The sequence below is a fragment of the Euphorbia lathyris genome, chromosome 5, assembly GCF_963576675.1.
Source record: "Euphorbia lathyris chromosome 5, ddEupLath1.1, whole genome shotgun sequence".
Classification (NCBI taxonomy): domain Eukaryota; kingdom Viridiplantae; phylum Streptophyta; class Magnoliopsida; order Malpighiales; family Euphorbiaceae; genus Euphorbia; species Euphorbia lathyris.
In genome coordinates, this window is record NC_088914.1 from 80,659,130 (window position 1) to 80,675,418 (window position 16,289).

The 16,289-nt window shown below is 32.5% G+C and overlaps 1 protein-coding gene across 1 annotated transcript; it reads left to right on the forward strand.

The window, feature by feature from the left end:
• The first annotated feature begins 9,931 nt into the window (after positions 1-9,931).
• Positions 9,932-10,841, forward strand: LOC136230219 (uncharacterized). Its single transcript, XM_066019218.1, has one exon. It carries the CDS (start codon positions 10,026-10,028, stop codon positions 10,536-10,538), a length of 513 nt encoding a protein of 170 aa, XP_065875290.1. The 5' UTR covers positions 9,932-10,025; the 3' UTR covers positions 10,539-10,841.
• Positions 10,842-16,289: the final 5,448 nt, after the last annotated feature.

Consider the following 16,289-nt stretch of genomic DNA (forward strand, 5'->3'; position numbering starts at 1 on the left):
TCTATACTCAGTGTTCAGAGGAATATTTCTCTTATTCGGAACCTTAAGTTGGTTCTGAATTGATGTGGCGTCCTTTCTCAGTTTCTTAGAATCTGATTGGACCTCAGTGACAAACTTTTGCATAATTTCTACATTACTATGCAAAATCGAGGTGTCCTGGAGAATATATCTAAGGTCACTCAGTTTGACCTTCTCAACCTCGTCACATCGCCTGCTGAGTGCTCTAACCTTTTTATTACACTTTTTGACAAGTGTGTAGAGGTCACTCAGGGCATTAACCATCTCATTTCTGAGCAAGGGTAGTGATATTACCTCAGTTGAGTGTTCCTCGTCGTCAGATGCAATGGAGAGGTCAGCATGCTTAGAAACACACGGCTCAGCAAGCTCATCTGCCATGAAGCAGATCTTTGCTGACTCAGTGGAATCAGCTTCAGATGATGATGAATCATCACTATCACTCTAGGTTGCCACCATTGCCTTCTTGCCGTTCTTCCTTTCTTTCCTCGGTATGGGACAGCTTGACTTGATATGGCCAGTTTGATGACATTCAAAGCATGTAATGGGCTTTGAGCTGTCCTTCTTGTACTTGCTATCGCTGGGGCCAGCTTTGTACTTATCAAACTTCTTGTAAGGCTTCTTAGAATATTTGTCATTCTTTTTGAACATCCTTTTCATCTTTCTAGTGAACATAGCCATTTCTTCATCGTCTGTTGAGCTCCCATCAGTGGAGTCAGCTTTTATGACAAGAGACTTTTGCTTCTTGTCTTCAGACTTTTCCTTCACCTCAAAATTCTTCATTGATATCTCGTGGGTCAGCAGCGAGCCAATGAGTTCATCATACTTGTAGGTGGTTAAGTCTTGAGCTTCCTCAACAACAGTTTTCTTTGCTTGCCAGCTTTTAGGAAGACTCCTAAGAATATTCTTGACTTGCTCTTCCTCAGTGAAGATCTTTCCAAGTCTCTTGAGCTCGTTGATGATGTTTGTGAACCTTGCGTTCATGTCAGCGATTCCTTCATCATCGTTCATTTCAAACAGCTTATACAACCTCATGTGCTGGTTGACCTTGGATTCGTTCACCTTGTTGGTTCCTTCATAGGTGACCTCCAGCTTCTTCCAAATCTCCTGCGCTGACTCACAACCTGAAATCTTGTTGTATTTTGCAGCATCTAACGCACAGTGAAGCATGTTTATAGCCGAAGCATGATTTTATAGCTTCTTGAGATCATCCTCTGTCCATCTAGTCTCAACTTTGACAACCGTTTGGCCATCAATAGTTTCAACAGGAATAAATGGGCCTTGGACTATAGATAGCCATGCGCTCATGTTTGTTGCCTGAATGAAATTTTTCATTCTATTCTTCCAAAAGGTATAGTTAAACCCGAAGAATAGAGGAGGTCGAGTTATGGACAGACCCTCAGGTAAAATCTGAGTTGTCAGATTTCCTGGGAGAAACCGAGTGCTGTTCTCAGCCATAGTGGGGATCAGCTCAAGGTAGTTAAACCTTGCACAGTGAGCTTTTAAGCTCGGATACCACTTGTTGGTCCCTTATAACGTGACAAGTTAGTTCCAAGGGGGGGGGGATAGGAACTATTTAAAATTTTGTCCGTTAAGGCTGACTTCTTTTCTTATGAAAAGGTTTACACAGCGTCACTAAGCAGATTCAAGACACAAGCTTAGTCAACTTGTGACTAAGTCTGCTTCTTTACTTGAGTCAGGAAATAGCACTTAGAGTCTATTCCTGAACTCAGCTTCTTAGTAAACTTAACTCAGCGTGAGTTCTTTACTTAGTCAGTTTTCATAGCAAGCAATATATATTAAAGGAGTTTAAGGGTTAGAAAGATATTACTCAGCAGACTTATCCTGGTTCGGCCTCTCCGCCTACGTCCAGTCCCCGGAACTCGTTTCGAGCTTTTTGAATTCTCTACTGAGCTCTTTAAAGGTAGAGCACGAAACCTTTTACAAATAGAAGCTGAGTATAACAAGAGTACCTTCCTCTATACCTCTACTCACTCCTATATCTAGCGCTGAGTACTATAACCGAGTACTCAGCCTCTCCTTTCTATTCTTCTAGAATTGATAAAGTGTTTGTCCTAAACAATGATTGCTAAGACACTTTAGATGATTGGAAATCACTCTAGACTTTTACACAATAATATGGAAATTGGTGTAAGGTATTTGCTTTGCTTTTCTCACAGAATCTTCGAGTATGAATTTGGTCAGCGTTTCGACTACTTGAAGTTCTGCATCGATTGAAGCAAATGGATGGCCTTTATATAGTGACACTTGAGGCACCTGGTCATTTCGAATTTCGAAATAACCGTTGGAGGGAAACAGCTTCCTGTCGTTGTCACTCTGGGCGTGCTCAGCGTCGTTGGCCAATAGGATTTACGCATCTTCTATCTTCGTCAGTCTTCGGCAGAATGTTTCGACATTTAAGGAAAAGTCCACTAGACAGCTTTCTGCGCCTTCTGAATTTTTCCCAAAGTAGAAATACTTTGTCTAGAAGTTGAACATTATCTGCCGCTGTCTAGACTGCTTTGTCGTCCAACTCAGCAGCTTCTACTTGAAGCTTTTGCCACGAAGGCTTCTCGATCCTTCTCTTGCTGAGTCGTCGTTTTAGTTGATACGGCCTCGTCTTGAATTCTTGGGCCGAATGGTCTTGATGTGTTGACTTGGGCTTGACTTCCACTTTATGGGCCTTTGGGCTTTTTAATCTTAATGTCTTATACACAATTAAACTCAACATTGAACAAACACATTAGTGTAATAAATCAAGGCATTTAAATTTAATGTGTTAGAATATTTTTATCATTACTTAAATAATTTTGTCAAATCAAAATCATGTGGAAAGGTGTTTCAACAGTGTTCCCCACCGAACCCAAAAGCACCTCACAGAGAAGGGCTACGATGAGAAGTTTATTTAACTGTTATCAAAATTCTAGTTTGCTCCAATTATTTTTTGAATGAAAAAGAAACAAAGTTGTTACAATCTTGAAAGCATGGCCGATTGAAATGTCGTTTTTCTTTTGCTAAAGAGATTTGTAGTCCAAAACAAACTTGAAGCTGCTGCTAATGGAGAAAGGAAATGAGAGGCATTGAATCCAAGATAGTGTTCATATTGAATGGGAAGCTGAAATAGAAGAGAAGAAGACATGTCAATCTCGAAATTTGAAGGGAGAGAAAGAAAGAAATAATTTGAAGAAAGAGAGAGAAAGAAATTTGAACCCAAATAGAAGAGAAAAAGACATCTCAATCTCGAATAAGTCACTCTTGAGCATCAATGGCAGCCATGTCCGAAATCAAGATGTTCGGCTCAACCTTGTCCTCCAAAGACACCTCAATCTTGACCCAAATTCAAGAATCCAGCTTAGGAGAAGATGACAGTACATGGATCTTTATCATTACATGTTTAGAAGGAACAAGTGGAAACCGCGTGCATAAATACCATCTTTGATGGTTAGATTAACCTTTAGCCAAAACCACTTCGGCTTGAAGTCATTACCACTCTATAGTTTTCCATTCAATAAGGCCCTTCAACAAGAGTCATATTCCAACAAATCACATCATCCACAACTTTCTTCATGGGTTTCTAGCAGGACCAAAACAATGGTCCAGCCAAGTTAAAATCAAGATATTTGTACACCTTGATGAAGGCTAAGAATTCAAGCCATGCATTAGGCAAGATGTGATAGAGATAGAGGTTAAACTCCTTTAGGACATTTACCATTCTATTTGAAATGGGAAATTTTAACCCAAACTTCACTAGTAAAGTAAATACCACCAAATGAACTTCGAATCCAGAATAGACCCTTTAATCTTCAGTCGAAAGATTTGTCTCCATCAAATTAAGCTTAAGATAGGTAGCCACCGTATTTATGAGTTCTTAGACAATTAAGGTATAAGGCTACTCCCAAACTTGAGGATTCATTTGTTTGGAAGCAGTGAACTTCTCAACATATTTTGTCTTCTCAACATCCTTGTTGGATTTTGATTTCCTAAGGGCCATGGTTAGGTTTTGGATGCTTACAAAAAATGGTGGATTCATCAAAAATTTCAACGACATGAGATTTTTTAAAGTTTTTTTAGCGTAATCCTTCCATATAATAAAAGAAAACAAAGGTAAAGAGGAAGAAGGAAACAAATACTTACTAGGTTCTGAAAAAAACTTGGAAAAAGTAAAGAGCATAGGAAATCCCCACAAGTCCAGTCTTTGCTTTTTATAAGCTTCAGAAGGAAGAAGTAAGTACGAAAAAATAAAGAAAGCGATTAGGTATTCACTGCACTGTTTTAAAGACATCCAATGGTCAAAACGACATTCAAAATAAACCCATTAATGGCATCGATTAGAGGGAAAAGGCATGCCGACTTGACATCTGTCAAGAAGTCAAAGTGATAACCGTCAAAATATGTAGGGTGATGTCATGCTTAAATTTCATATGGTATGTTAGTATTAACACCACTCTCTCATGCCTCCATCATACCTCAGGAGTAAAAATCACATGCCAAAACATCAATATAAACAATTTAACTGCAATATATTTTCATCTTGCACAAGCACCAAAGGCTCACTTCAATTAAATATAGATCGAAGCTCCATCCAACAGATCTTTTTTTCGGTCATCAACTTCAATGAAGCCCTAAAGAACTTTGGCACATCGACTTTGGAAGGGGACATCTAATACCCTTTTATAATAATCACATTACACGTAGGCCAATAATATAACCTCTCTTAAAATGGTAACCGTTAGTGCCATATGGACCAATCAAGAAAGATCGTAGGATCACACACATCCAACTTTGGTCTCGCGCCTTCATTTGCGGATAACAGTTATAGCTGGTACACCCTTTTTCAGGTTGACAATAAATCTCCTCCATTAAGCAGTTATCACAGGGAATCTTGCTAATTTAAGGTACACAATGCTGTCATCCGATAAACAGAAAGGTACACAGTGCACCAAAAGGTAAAATTCCCGTGGAGGTGAACACAAGACTGACTTCGGCTCCTTGCATATTTCAGCTACAAAATTTTCACTATATTTCTCATCTTTTAGCTTTACTGACTTAAGCATCATAGTGAATCCAACCAAAATATTGGATTAGAATTGTGAAATTTCAATGAGGAATACTGAAATATATCCCTCTAATTGAATAATAAAACTACAAATTAACTACTTTCTAACACCAAAGTTAAAGCATCTATTATAGGAGATTTGGACACTCCTAAATAGATTAGATTTATAAAATAGGAAGTAAAACCAATTTTAAATACTCAAAACTAGATGAATAAGAATTTTTTAAGGATTAGGATTTAAATTATGGTTGATTAGGAAGCAAATATTAACTTTAAAGGCGACTCTTGTAATAAGGAATCATATGTTACTCGTTTAGTAACAACCATATGTGTAGAAAAATATGGATTTCAAGATATGCTCAACTTCCAACTAATTTCAACCCTGTTACGGTTAGAATTTAGAAATTTGCAAAAGGGAGAAGTTAAAGCTCTATGACTTAGATTTTCATATCAATTTAAACCACCTGAATCTCAGCTCGTATAATTTTTTTTTATGTCCACAAACGAGAAAGAGTAAAATATGAAAAAAATAGCACTACTGAGATTTAGGATTACTTAGCGAGGAGCCATTATAATCTTCGAATAATTGGTTTCCTTGGTGAATTGGCTCTAATTTTCATCACAAAATATTGTTGGCTTCCCTTTTAACATTCATGCACAACCAGACTTCAATATTTGCACCCAAATCACCATAAAACACTTATAAGTACTAAAAACATCAAGAATCAAACATGTTCCTTACAACCTAATAAACTACTTAAGTATATATATATTTGATACTCAATTTTCTCAAGTTTACTGATACTTGAGACACACTCAATTTTTGACAATATCAATTGAGAAACTTAGTACACTTTTTTCTACAAGATCAAGTGGGGAACTTATGATTTTACAATGATTGATAACAATGTTCTTCTTTTTTCATTGATGAAATCTCTCTTCAAATATTTACACAAATGAGCTTTTGTCTTGCATAAGTTTACTAATGCTTTTGTGCTCAACAAGCTTCATTTCAAGGTAGTGAGAATATGTACGTTGAATCTTTGATTTTGAAGACGAAATAATATAATGTAGATTGTCTTTTCATTATGTATATGTTAGATACATCTTCTTTCTATTCCTTAATGACTTGTTCTTCATTTAACCGTTTGATGGATAAGAAAGAGAAGGTTTGCAATTTAAACTTGTGGTCCTCACGAGTTTGCAAGTTGTTGATGATATGTCTCTACACTTTCATTTACATAAATTGTTTACTCTCATAGGTTACTAAGTTAATTTGTCAACAATTTGCACATTTAAATTGCAACATAGTTTGATCAAGTTATTGGATTACCAATATGTACTTTAATACAAGTTGTGTATGAGTTGGCATATCCTCTTCAACAATACAGTTTGATCAAGTTTTAGGATTTTTCCAAATTTGTAGTCAATGCAAGTTCTAGGACTAGGTGGAACAAATGGCTTCTTTCTCGTCTTGTTAGCAGAGACCGTGATTTGATTCGTCAAATTTGTGTTACAAGTTGGCCTAAGGAGGATGGTTAGATGTGGATAATTGATTGGAGGGGCACGTTTACTGTAAAAAACGGACTAGGTGGAACGAATGGCTTCTTTCTCGTCTTGTTAGCAGAGACCGTGATTTGATTCATCAAATTTGTGTTACAAGTTGGCCTAAGGAGGATGGTTAGATGTGGATAATTGATTGGAGGGGCACGTTTACTGTAAAAAACGGGTACACTTTTTTGATAAGATCACTTGCAGCCCATCACGATCGTCCATTTTCTTGGTGGTTTCAGCTTTGGAATGTTGCTATTCCGTCCAAATTTAAAGAATTTTGTTGGCGTGCCTCTTCAAATTTTCTTCTGACGGTCTCTTCTCTCATATCTAGGGGTGTGAGCCTTGATCCTCTTTGCTCTTTTTGTCATTCTCAAGTTGAGGATTCTTTCCATATTATGGTGGGGTGCAATTTTGCGGGCTCCATTTAGCGATTAGCTAATTTGGGCATCAATTACAATTTCTCCTGTCTCTCTTATTGGTTTACTTGTATTTTCACTTCCAAGGCTAAAGAGGTGGTTTGTCAAGTTATCCTCTGGCATATTTGGCAAGCTAGGAACAAGAAGCTTTGGCAAGGGTTAACCTTCTCCTTGGAATCGATCCTCCACGGCCCTTAGGACCCTATCCTCGTGGTAAGCTGTTCAGCCACATCCACCCGGCTCTAGTGTTGTTTCTTCTTCCCATTCTCTCTCTCAGTGGACTGTTCCCCCTGTGGATTGGCTCAAATGCAACTTCGATACGGCTTGTTTCAGCGATCTCAATTGCAGCGGTTTTGGTTGTGTCATTCGAGATGCCAATGGTAGGTTCATTTCTGCCCACTCTTCCCGTATTTTCAACCTTCCCGATGCTTTTACAGCAGAAGTTCTGGGTTTTCGAGGCACACTCAATTGGCTAAAAAGCTACAACCTTGATCATATTATTCTCGAATCTGATTGACTCTCAACTTCTGTTCTAAGCTTTTCACAGCGACAACTATGCTAACTCCTTAGCACTTTTTTCAGTAACATAGTTTACTCACTCTAATAGACTATGTAAAAGCTGCCAACACATTTGGATTTACATCTACATCTACAACATAATTTGTCCACTCTAATAGGTTATTATGTAAGAGTTATAAACACATTTACATCTAGACTAAAACATATTTTGATCACTCTAATAGGTTACTGTTAGAGCCATCAATACATTTATATCTATGTTTTGCTTTTTAACATATATAAATACCATTGACTCGTTCTTTTAATGCATAATGTAATACTTATAGAAGCGAGACTGAATCAACTTCTTTTATTTTTGTCAAATATATTGCATTTATATTACCTTTTCACTTATGCTATTCTTATCTTTAAAAACCAAATGATTCTTTTTAGATATATCATATCAATCGTAATCACTTTATGTTTAGTTCATTTTGTAAATACATAAAACAAGAATACTTTGTTATAAATGAATTAAAATCAATTTTCATTAATATCTTCTTTCTTATTTATTTATAAAATATTTTGTTTCCATTTTCCCCTCTAGATTTCGTACAATATGCCTTACAATTTATTTTGAATATTTTTCATGAAAAATATTATTCCTATTGATTTTTAAGATATGAAATGTAATGAATATGTTTATGAGTGGAGATATTTGCTAAAGTTAACATGACTTGTTATATTAACTAATAGTATCTTGTAAAGTTAACAATGAAGATATTTTATGGTCATCTTTACGTGATCAGATTCCTTCATACAGGAGGAGAAGATATTCATTTTTCTTGATCTTTTCAAAGAAAATATCCTCATTAATGACCTAATGGAAGATATAGTCATTATTGTTTCTACTCTACATTACCAAATAATTTCCAAATATCTTTTATTTCTAAACTTAAACTCAATTCATTTAGGAAGTTCTAAGATTTAATTTCTAAATATGGCTTTCATATTTTAAAAAATGTTTAATTATCTTATTTTTTAATGGAGTCACGAGATATAAGGAGGGGAAGTCATTATCTTATCTTTATCAAAATACATTTGACTAAGCATTTCAAATTATTTTGAAAGAAACGTTTGGTTATTCAAAATACATTCTTTCTATGGCTCTGTTTGGTAAATAGTTATTAATTGATAGCTAATTATATTAGCTATTAGCTGATTACTTTTCTTTTTGTTAGCTGTTTTAGCTAACTGATTGATTTGTTTGGTAAAATTTAATTAACTGCTAATAGTTATTTGGGTAAATAAGGATATGATAAAACATTTATTTGGAATTAAAGAGTAATAATTAAGGATAAAAATATCATTCAAAAGAAATGGAGCAATAAGGTAATTGAAAAGACTTCTAAAATGCGATTTTTCAAAATTAGTTTTTTTTAATCCAATAAGCTCTTTTAAACATCTTTTCACCAACACACTAATATTACATATTTGACTAGTCAAAACCTTTAAATTGGCTCAAACATCTAATTTTACCCTAAAAAATTTTTTACCAAACATGATCTATATATCCTTCAAGATTTTTCATCAAAATCAAAATAATATTAATGAAACTATTAAAATAACTAATTTATCTTCGTACATTTTTTTCATTACTTCTATAAATTATTTATCCTTAAATTTATTAAATCCTTTATTTTTCAAAATTACAATATATATTAAACTAATACAAAATATTTATCAATTATTGGTATTAAAGCGACGTAGTGTAATGTACTTTTTCCTTTATTTATAAATAATTATTATTTTCCAAACGGCATGATCTTTGCATAAGGGTATGAAAAGGCCGAAAAGCCACCAATCGCCAGTCCCAACTTGTGTAATATTAATCAAAACCGAGGGTAGTAATTAAAAAACACAAACGTTGTACATACGTTCGAGCTGTCTCCAACAATTTACAGGCTGGCATAAATTTATTAAATCCTTTATTTTTCAAAATTACAATATATATTAAACTAATACAAAATATTTATCAATTATTGGTATTAAAGCGACGTAGTGTAATGTACTTTTTCCTTTATTTATAAATAATTATTATTTTCCAAACGGCATGATCTTTGCATAAGGGTATGAAAAGGCCGAAAAGCCACCAATCGCCAGTCCCAACTTGTGTAATATTAATCAAAACCGAGGGTAGTAATTAAAAAACACAAACGTTGTACATACGTTCGAGCTGTCTCCAACAATTTACAGGCTGGCAACCCCTGCCCAGTGATCGATGAAAGTCACCCTCACCCATTACACGACAAATCCTACGTGGCAACCAGGTTCGTATTTCCAGACAAATTTTCTCTCTCTTCTCTTTCACCTCCCTATATAAACCCTTTCCCCTCTGTCCCCTAATCTCCCAAGATGCAATCTTTTTCACATTTTTCACTCTCCAAATCCCAAAGTTCCAATCTTTATCAAAATTAATCAAAAAAATGGGAATTTGCAGTTCATGTGACTCTACACATGTTGCTACAGCCAAACTCATCCTACAAGATGGGAGATTACAAGAATTCTCGTACCCAATTAAGGTTTCTTATGTTCTTCAAAAAAATCCGACATATTTCATATGTAACGCCGATGAAATGGACTTCGACGACGTTCTTTCCGCCATTAATGACGACGAAGAGCTTCAACCGGGACAGCTTTATTTTGCCTTGCCTTTGAATAGATTGAAACACCCTTTACAACCGGAGGAAATGGCTGCATTGGCCGTCAAAGCTAGCTCCGCCTTAATGAAAAGTAATAATGGTTGTTCGGAGAAATGTGGCTGTCGCCGGAAATCTGCGTCGGCGATTGGGTTTCCCGGTGACGGAAAATCTAAGAGGGTTGCTGCTATTGGTGGCGGCGACGGCGGAAGCGGAGGGAGGAGGTCGAGAAGAGGTCGTCGCGGTGGTGGTGGTGGGAGTAGTAAATTTACGGCGATGTTAAGTGCAATTCCTGAGTAGTAGGGGTAGTTTAGGAAATTAAAGTGTAAATATTGAAACCATGGGAGTTGTTTTCTTAGGTTTTGGTAATGTGTATATTACGCATGCCTTGCTGTCACGCGTTTAAGGGTTGTATTACAATTTTACCCCTAGATGAGTTGATGAGCTTTGATTTAAAAAATAATTATTTTTTCCAAAAAATTTGTCAATTACTGGTGCATGATTATGGAACCCATTAATTGGCTGCGTACGTTAGTTCAACTTTTCCTTTATTTTGGTTCTTTTTCATTAATTTTCTATTATAATGTGTCTATAATTACAATCCTTATTATTTCTACAAATAATTCAAATTCTTTTGGGAAAGTATAAACATTTAGAGAGTGTTTATTTTAAGTTTTGAAATAGTAGCATCTAGTGTAAGAAATATTAACGTTTAATTAAGTTTACAAAATAATTTTTAATTATTTTTTTTATGTAAAAACAGCGTTTTAAATTTGAAAACAAAATTTTAAAACTCAAAACAATAATATTTTGAATTCAAAATAGTAGCGTTGACGGTAAGAAATATAACGTTTAATTTTTTTTATATGAAAACAACATTTTAAAGTTGAAAACAACAACATGTTGAAGCTGAAATAATATTTTGAAACTTTTCACGAAAAATGTTTTTTCATGTTTAAAATTATTTAATTTTGATAAAATTCTTCTTCTTTTTTTTATAAAATATATTTATTTTTTAACGTCATTCCTATCAATACAATATTATTATAGAAAAAATAAAATTTTATTTTGTTCAATGATTTATTAATTTTAATTTTTAATTTTAATTTAGTTATTTAAGTTATTTTTATTAATTTATATATTATATTTTTATATTTATAATTTATTTGTTAATTAATTTAAACATGTCTACATTAGACATTTATATACTAAAAACAATAGTTTTTTTTTATAGGTAAAAACAATAGTTCATCATAATTTTATTAAATACTAATAACTAATAATAAATAACTGCATCAACAATAACTATCATTTAATAATTAATAGTTGAACATGTTCTTATTATAAGAAATGATAAACTTATATTGAAATATTTCGGATATAGAACAATTATGGAATAGTTTGAGTTTTTTTTTTCCAAACATGAATTAAAATGATGTCATTTAAATCAAAAAAGAATATATATATATATATATATATATATATATATATATATATATATATATATAAAACCTTTTATTTGTTGGGAATGCAATAAACATTAGATGATAAAGGAATAGGTAAGATGGGAACCATGTTTAAGAGGTCGATGGTCCTTTTGTACTCCATGCCTCTATCTTTGAGCTTATATAAGAGTATCGTTTCTTCCGTTTTGTTATCTATATCTAATATTATTTCATGTATTGTTATTTGGATCTAAAATTATGCTAAATTAGAATATTAAAAATTAAATTTTATTATTTCTTATATTAGAAGCACATCTGCCCTTCCTTAACGATAAATTTGGATAGCAAGTGTGATTTGTTAAATATGAAAAATTATGTTAAATATACAAAAAAAAAAAAAAAATAAGAATTCTTATTTTCAGGATAATGAATATAATTTGCCATGGTGATAAGGTGTTGCCTTTTTCTTAAAGGGTTTAGAGTACTATTTCTTTAATTTACAATATAAGTACATATAAATTATTGGAAAATAAAAGTTAAGTGGATATAACAAATGATAATGACATTTAGATCAATGCTAATTGTTTTTTTTAAAAAGAAGCAAGGGCAAAAGCCAAAAGTTTCTCGCTTTTTTTGGATGTGAAGTTCAACTTTTGCCCTCGTTATCATTTTTCAGAATTACTCTTTACTTTGAATTTTTATTATCCTAAATCGGTTTTTTATACACCCACTAACTCTAGTCTGACTTGTTTTCAAATCAACACATTGAACATGAAGAATGACATGTGATGTCAATTATAATAATTTTATCTAATACTATGCAGATAAATCTCTCTCTATTTATTATCTTAGAATTTAGTTCTTTTCTATCTTTCAATGTCATCCCTTAAAATTACCCATTGTACTAATTGAGTTAGTTTTTTTTAATTGGATACTATAGTTGAGTGTACTAAAATTGAAATTAAAATGGATAAGATAAATGATATGAAATGATTAATTTAGATATGGGGCAAGCAAAATGAAAGAAATAACACATGGTTAGGGAAGTATGATCCATCATAGAAATTCTTATGAAATTGACAATCAACCTAATAACATGCTATCATTTCAATAGTTGAAAATGACATTATATTATATTATATTATACATAAGAAACTCATGACTTTTCCCTATTTTAACTTTTACCATATATATACACAATTAATTAACTATACCTTCTCTTACAAAACTTTAAACTTGTACTGTGGATTCTGGATGAAATAATTTTGTTTTAGACTATATGTGAAATTAAATGTACAATAACCTTAGTTGGACAAAAACTAGGTGACAAATGGATAATTACAAAGGTTCTAAAATATTATGAATAAAGAGTTTGTTTTTCAAACCATCACTAGAGTTTGTACAATCCTTACAAGAATATCCTCTGACCAAACAGAAATATAAAAGAAATGAAAACAGCTAGCATAAGATAAGGCATACCAAGCAATTGCATAAACCACTTCATTCGCAAACCTAAAAATAAATGCGACTTTAAAGTCTAAATTTTGAGCTAAAATATCTCTATATTTCTGAATAATACCTCTCAGTTTCGAGATGTCATGTTATCCACTACCACTTTCGCATCAGCCTCAACCATTACCAGCCGAAGTTCAATGAACTAAGCCAAGATAAACTGTGTCTGAGTGCGGTAGCTTCCACGATATCACGATCAAACACACATGCATAAATCGAACTAAACGAAGAAACAAACTCCACTTCGACATTTCTGATGACAGCGCCTAAACAACACTGATTTTTCCCTGCAAATACCGCAACGTTGCACTTCCATCAACTTGGGGCTGACCGTTCCCACCAGACATGTCCGACCGTACTAGAGTCAGAAACCATATTCGGACGAGATTGCACACCGTCCTTTGATTGTTTCCAGGAGCTAAAGATACGTTGAGTAGCTGTAATTGCAGCATGCACCGTCCTAGACAATGCGATTCCTTCACTCCACTTGTATGCAACAACGTGTTCAACGATTCACCCAACATACCCATATTTGGCATCATGTTATGGACATGTCAAAGTGAACGGAATTCCACGCCGTCTATTATAATGAAATTAGGTCTGGATCTTTCTAGAGCGGATTGTCTAGTCACGCATTGAGCTATATCAATGCATACATATATCCATATCTGACTATACAAGTGTTGCAGTGGTATATTCAACACCACTACACAGATACTAGACGCATAGACCTTTGGTTATATTCATTCCCATGAATAAAACAGGTCTCGGATAAGTTTATAATTATCAATCAACAGATACTTCATACATGTTCCATAGCATAAGATATAAACAAAATAAATTAATGCCTTTATTCATATAACACTTATACAATATATTCAAACATTATACATAATGTTTAATATATGGTCTAGAACTAATGTCTATGAACTGGGGCAAACCAACAATTTTGAGATGATATAAATTCATCACTTTCTTTTGTAATCAACTCAACTTTTCATTAATCAAAATTAATTATAATCTTCTCTTTGAAGCTTTTGTTAAGGTTTTATGCTTTTAACAATGAAAATTTCACTATTTATATGAATTTAGTGTGTAAATACCGGAATTAACTCCTTCTAATTTAGTTGGAAAAAACCTTTTTTGCAGATTTAAGATTAAAATCAAATTGTTAACATTTAATCCGTATCAATTTATAATCAAAATCAGACCATCCCCAATTAAAATATATATAAAAAATGAATATACACAAGTGAGACCTCAAATAAATTGTACTTTCTGAATTTGCAATAAAGTAAATGAAAAATTTATAATTAATTTACAATTTTTTTTGGTAGACTCCTTTATTAATTAGTTCGATAAAGAAAATGGTTCAATAGAAAAGCAAAGCAAGTGGGTAGCAGAAACAAGGGGCAAGTCTACATCACAACAAAAACTATTTCTTCTCTTAATGATGATTTTATTTCATTAGATATTTTTAATATCTACTTCATAGATATTTGTGGTGTGTTAATATTGAAACCATATATAATTTTTTTTATAATTTATTTGATTTCTCGATTTAACGTTCGTCAGATCTTTTTAATTAATTATATTATATATAAGTAGTTAATATTTTTCAAAATTTTATTTATAACTTAAATTATTATTATTATTATTATTAAATTAGGAGGTTGAATTTCTTCATACTTTCTAAAACGGGTTGACAATTAAACTATCTCGATGATGAATTTTATAAGTTTTATTTTTTTAAACCGTCACGAGTATGATATTTTCAAAAATATTGTAGTGACCTTTGGGGAAAGAAAAATATGGTAAAATAAAGTAAAATAGGAAGGGGGAAATATATTTTGTATGCATGTGAGTTAGCAAGTTGAGCATGGGGATAAAATGTTGATGTTGACTAAGAAATAAATGAAATGTTGTTATAAATTAAATATAATATGGTCATTATCTTATCTGTTAGGTTTTGAATCACATTAAGACTTTTGTCTTGTCATTTGGCATGTAACGCCTTATATTAACACAGTTGTCATCACGTCCGCATGCCACCGTGGCTTTTACGTCAATATGAAATTTACACGTAATTTCTCTACGTAATAATCAATTGATTTAAATAAATGTCAAACGGTACCCCGTTGACTTTTTACATTTTCTTTTACCGGTGGGATAATTAATTTATAGTCTAACTTTTCGATAACTCTTTCCCTATGGTTGATGACATAAAAACATAATGTATAAATCATACTGAGTCATTTGATATTTTATTATAAATTTTAAATGTTAACATATTTTATTGACTAAAATAATATATCTATAATATCCCATTAATTAATACTCTAAAAAACATATTATAATATACACGGTATAAAGCTTGAAAATTTTAAATACGGACATAACACACCATTACAAAAACACTCTTATAAATTATCATTTTTAATAAAAAAAAACCTGGATCAACAATTCAAGAATATATTTTAACTATTATATATATATATATATATATATATATAAACTGACTGGGAAGTAACTATTAGATGACTAATAAGGGTAGTCTATGCCGGGAGTGCGGTGGCCTAGAGCTTAGGGCTATATAGGACTAATTTTTTTTAGGTTTATAAATATTTGGAATAATATTTTATATATATATACATTATTTAGATTTTAAATGGTTTAAATAATTGACATTTTAGATTTCAAATAAGTTCAGTTGATTTTTTTTGAATATAGGTTAAGGGGGTAATTTAAAACAATTGTAAAATATATCTTTTTGACTTTGAATAAAAAAAAATATTTGGTGAACGTCATAATACGTACTGTATAATTATTAATTTATTAGAATGTATTTTAAAATTTTACGTACAATTTTTTTGAAGGGAGTCTTAAGTCTTATTTCGTCAAGGGCCCATAAATTATTAGGATCGCTTTGATGACCAATGTACCTCCACACCTAAAAAATAACTAAAGCGATCAAGATTGTGAGTGACAAAGGTCTTTTGCAATTTTTAAATCAACAAATGCAACGATGGAGTATGATATTGTTGGATGTGCTCTAGTTCCGAGACGTTATATCTGATGGAGTTGTTAATTGTAA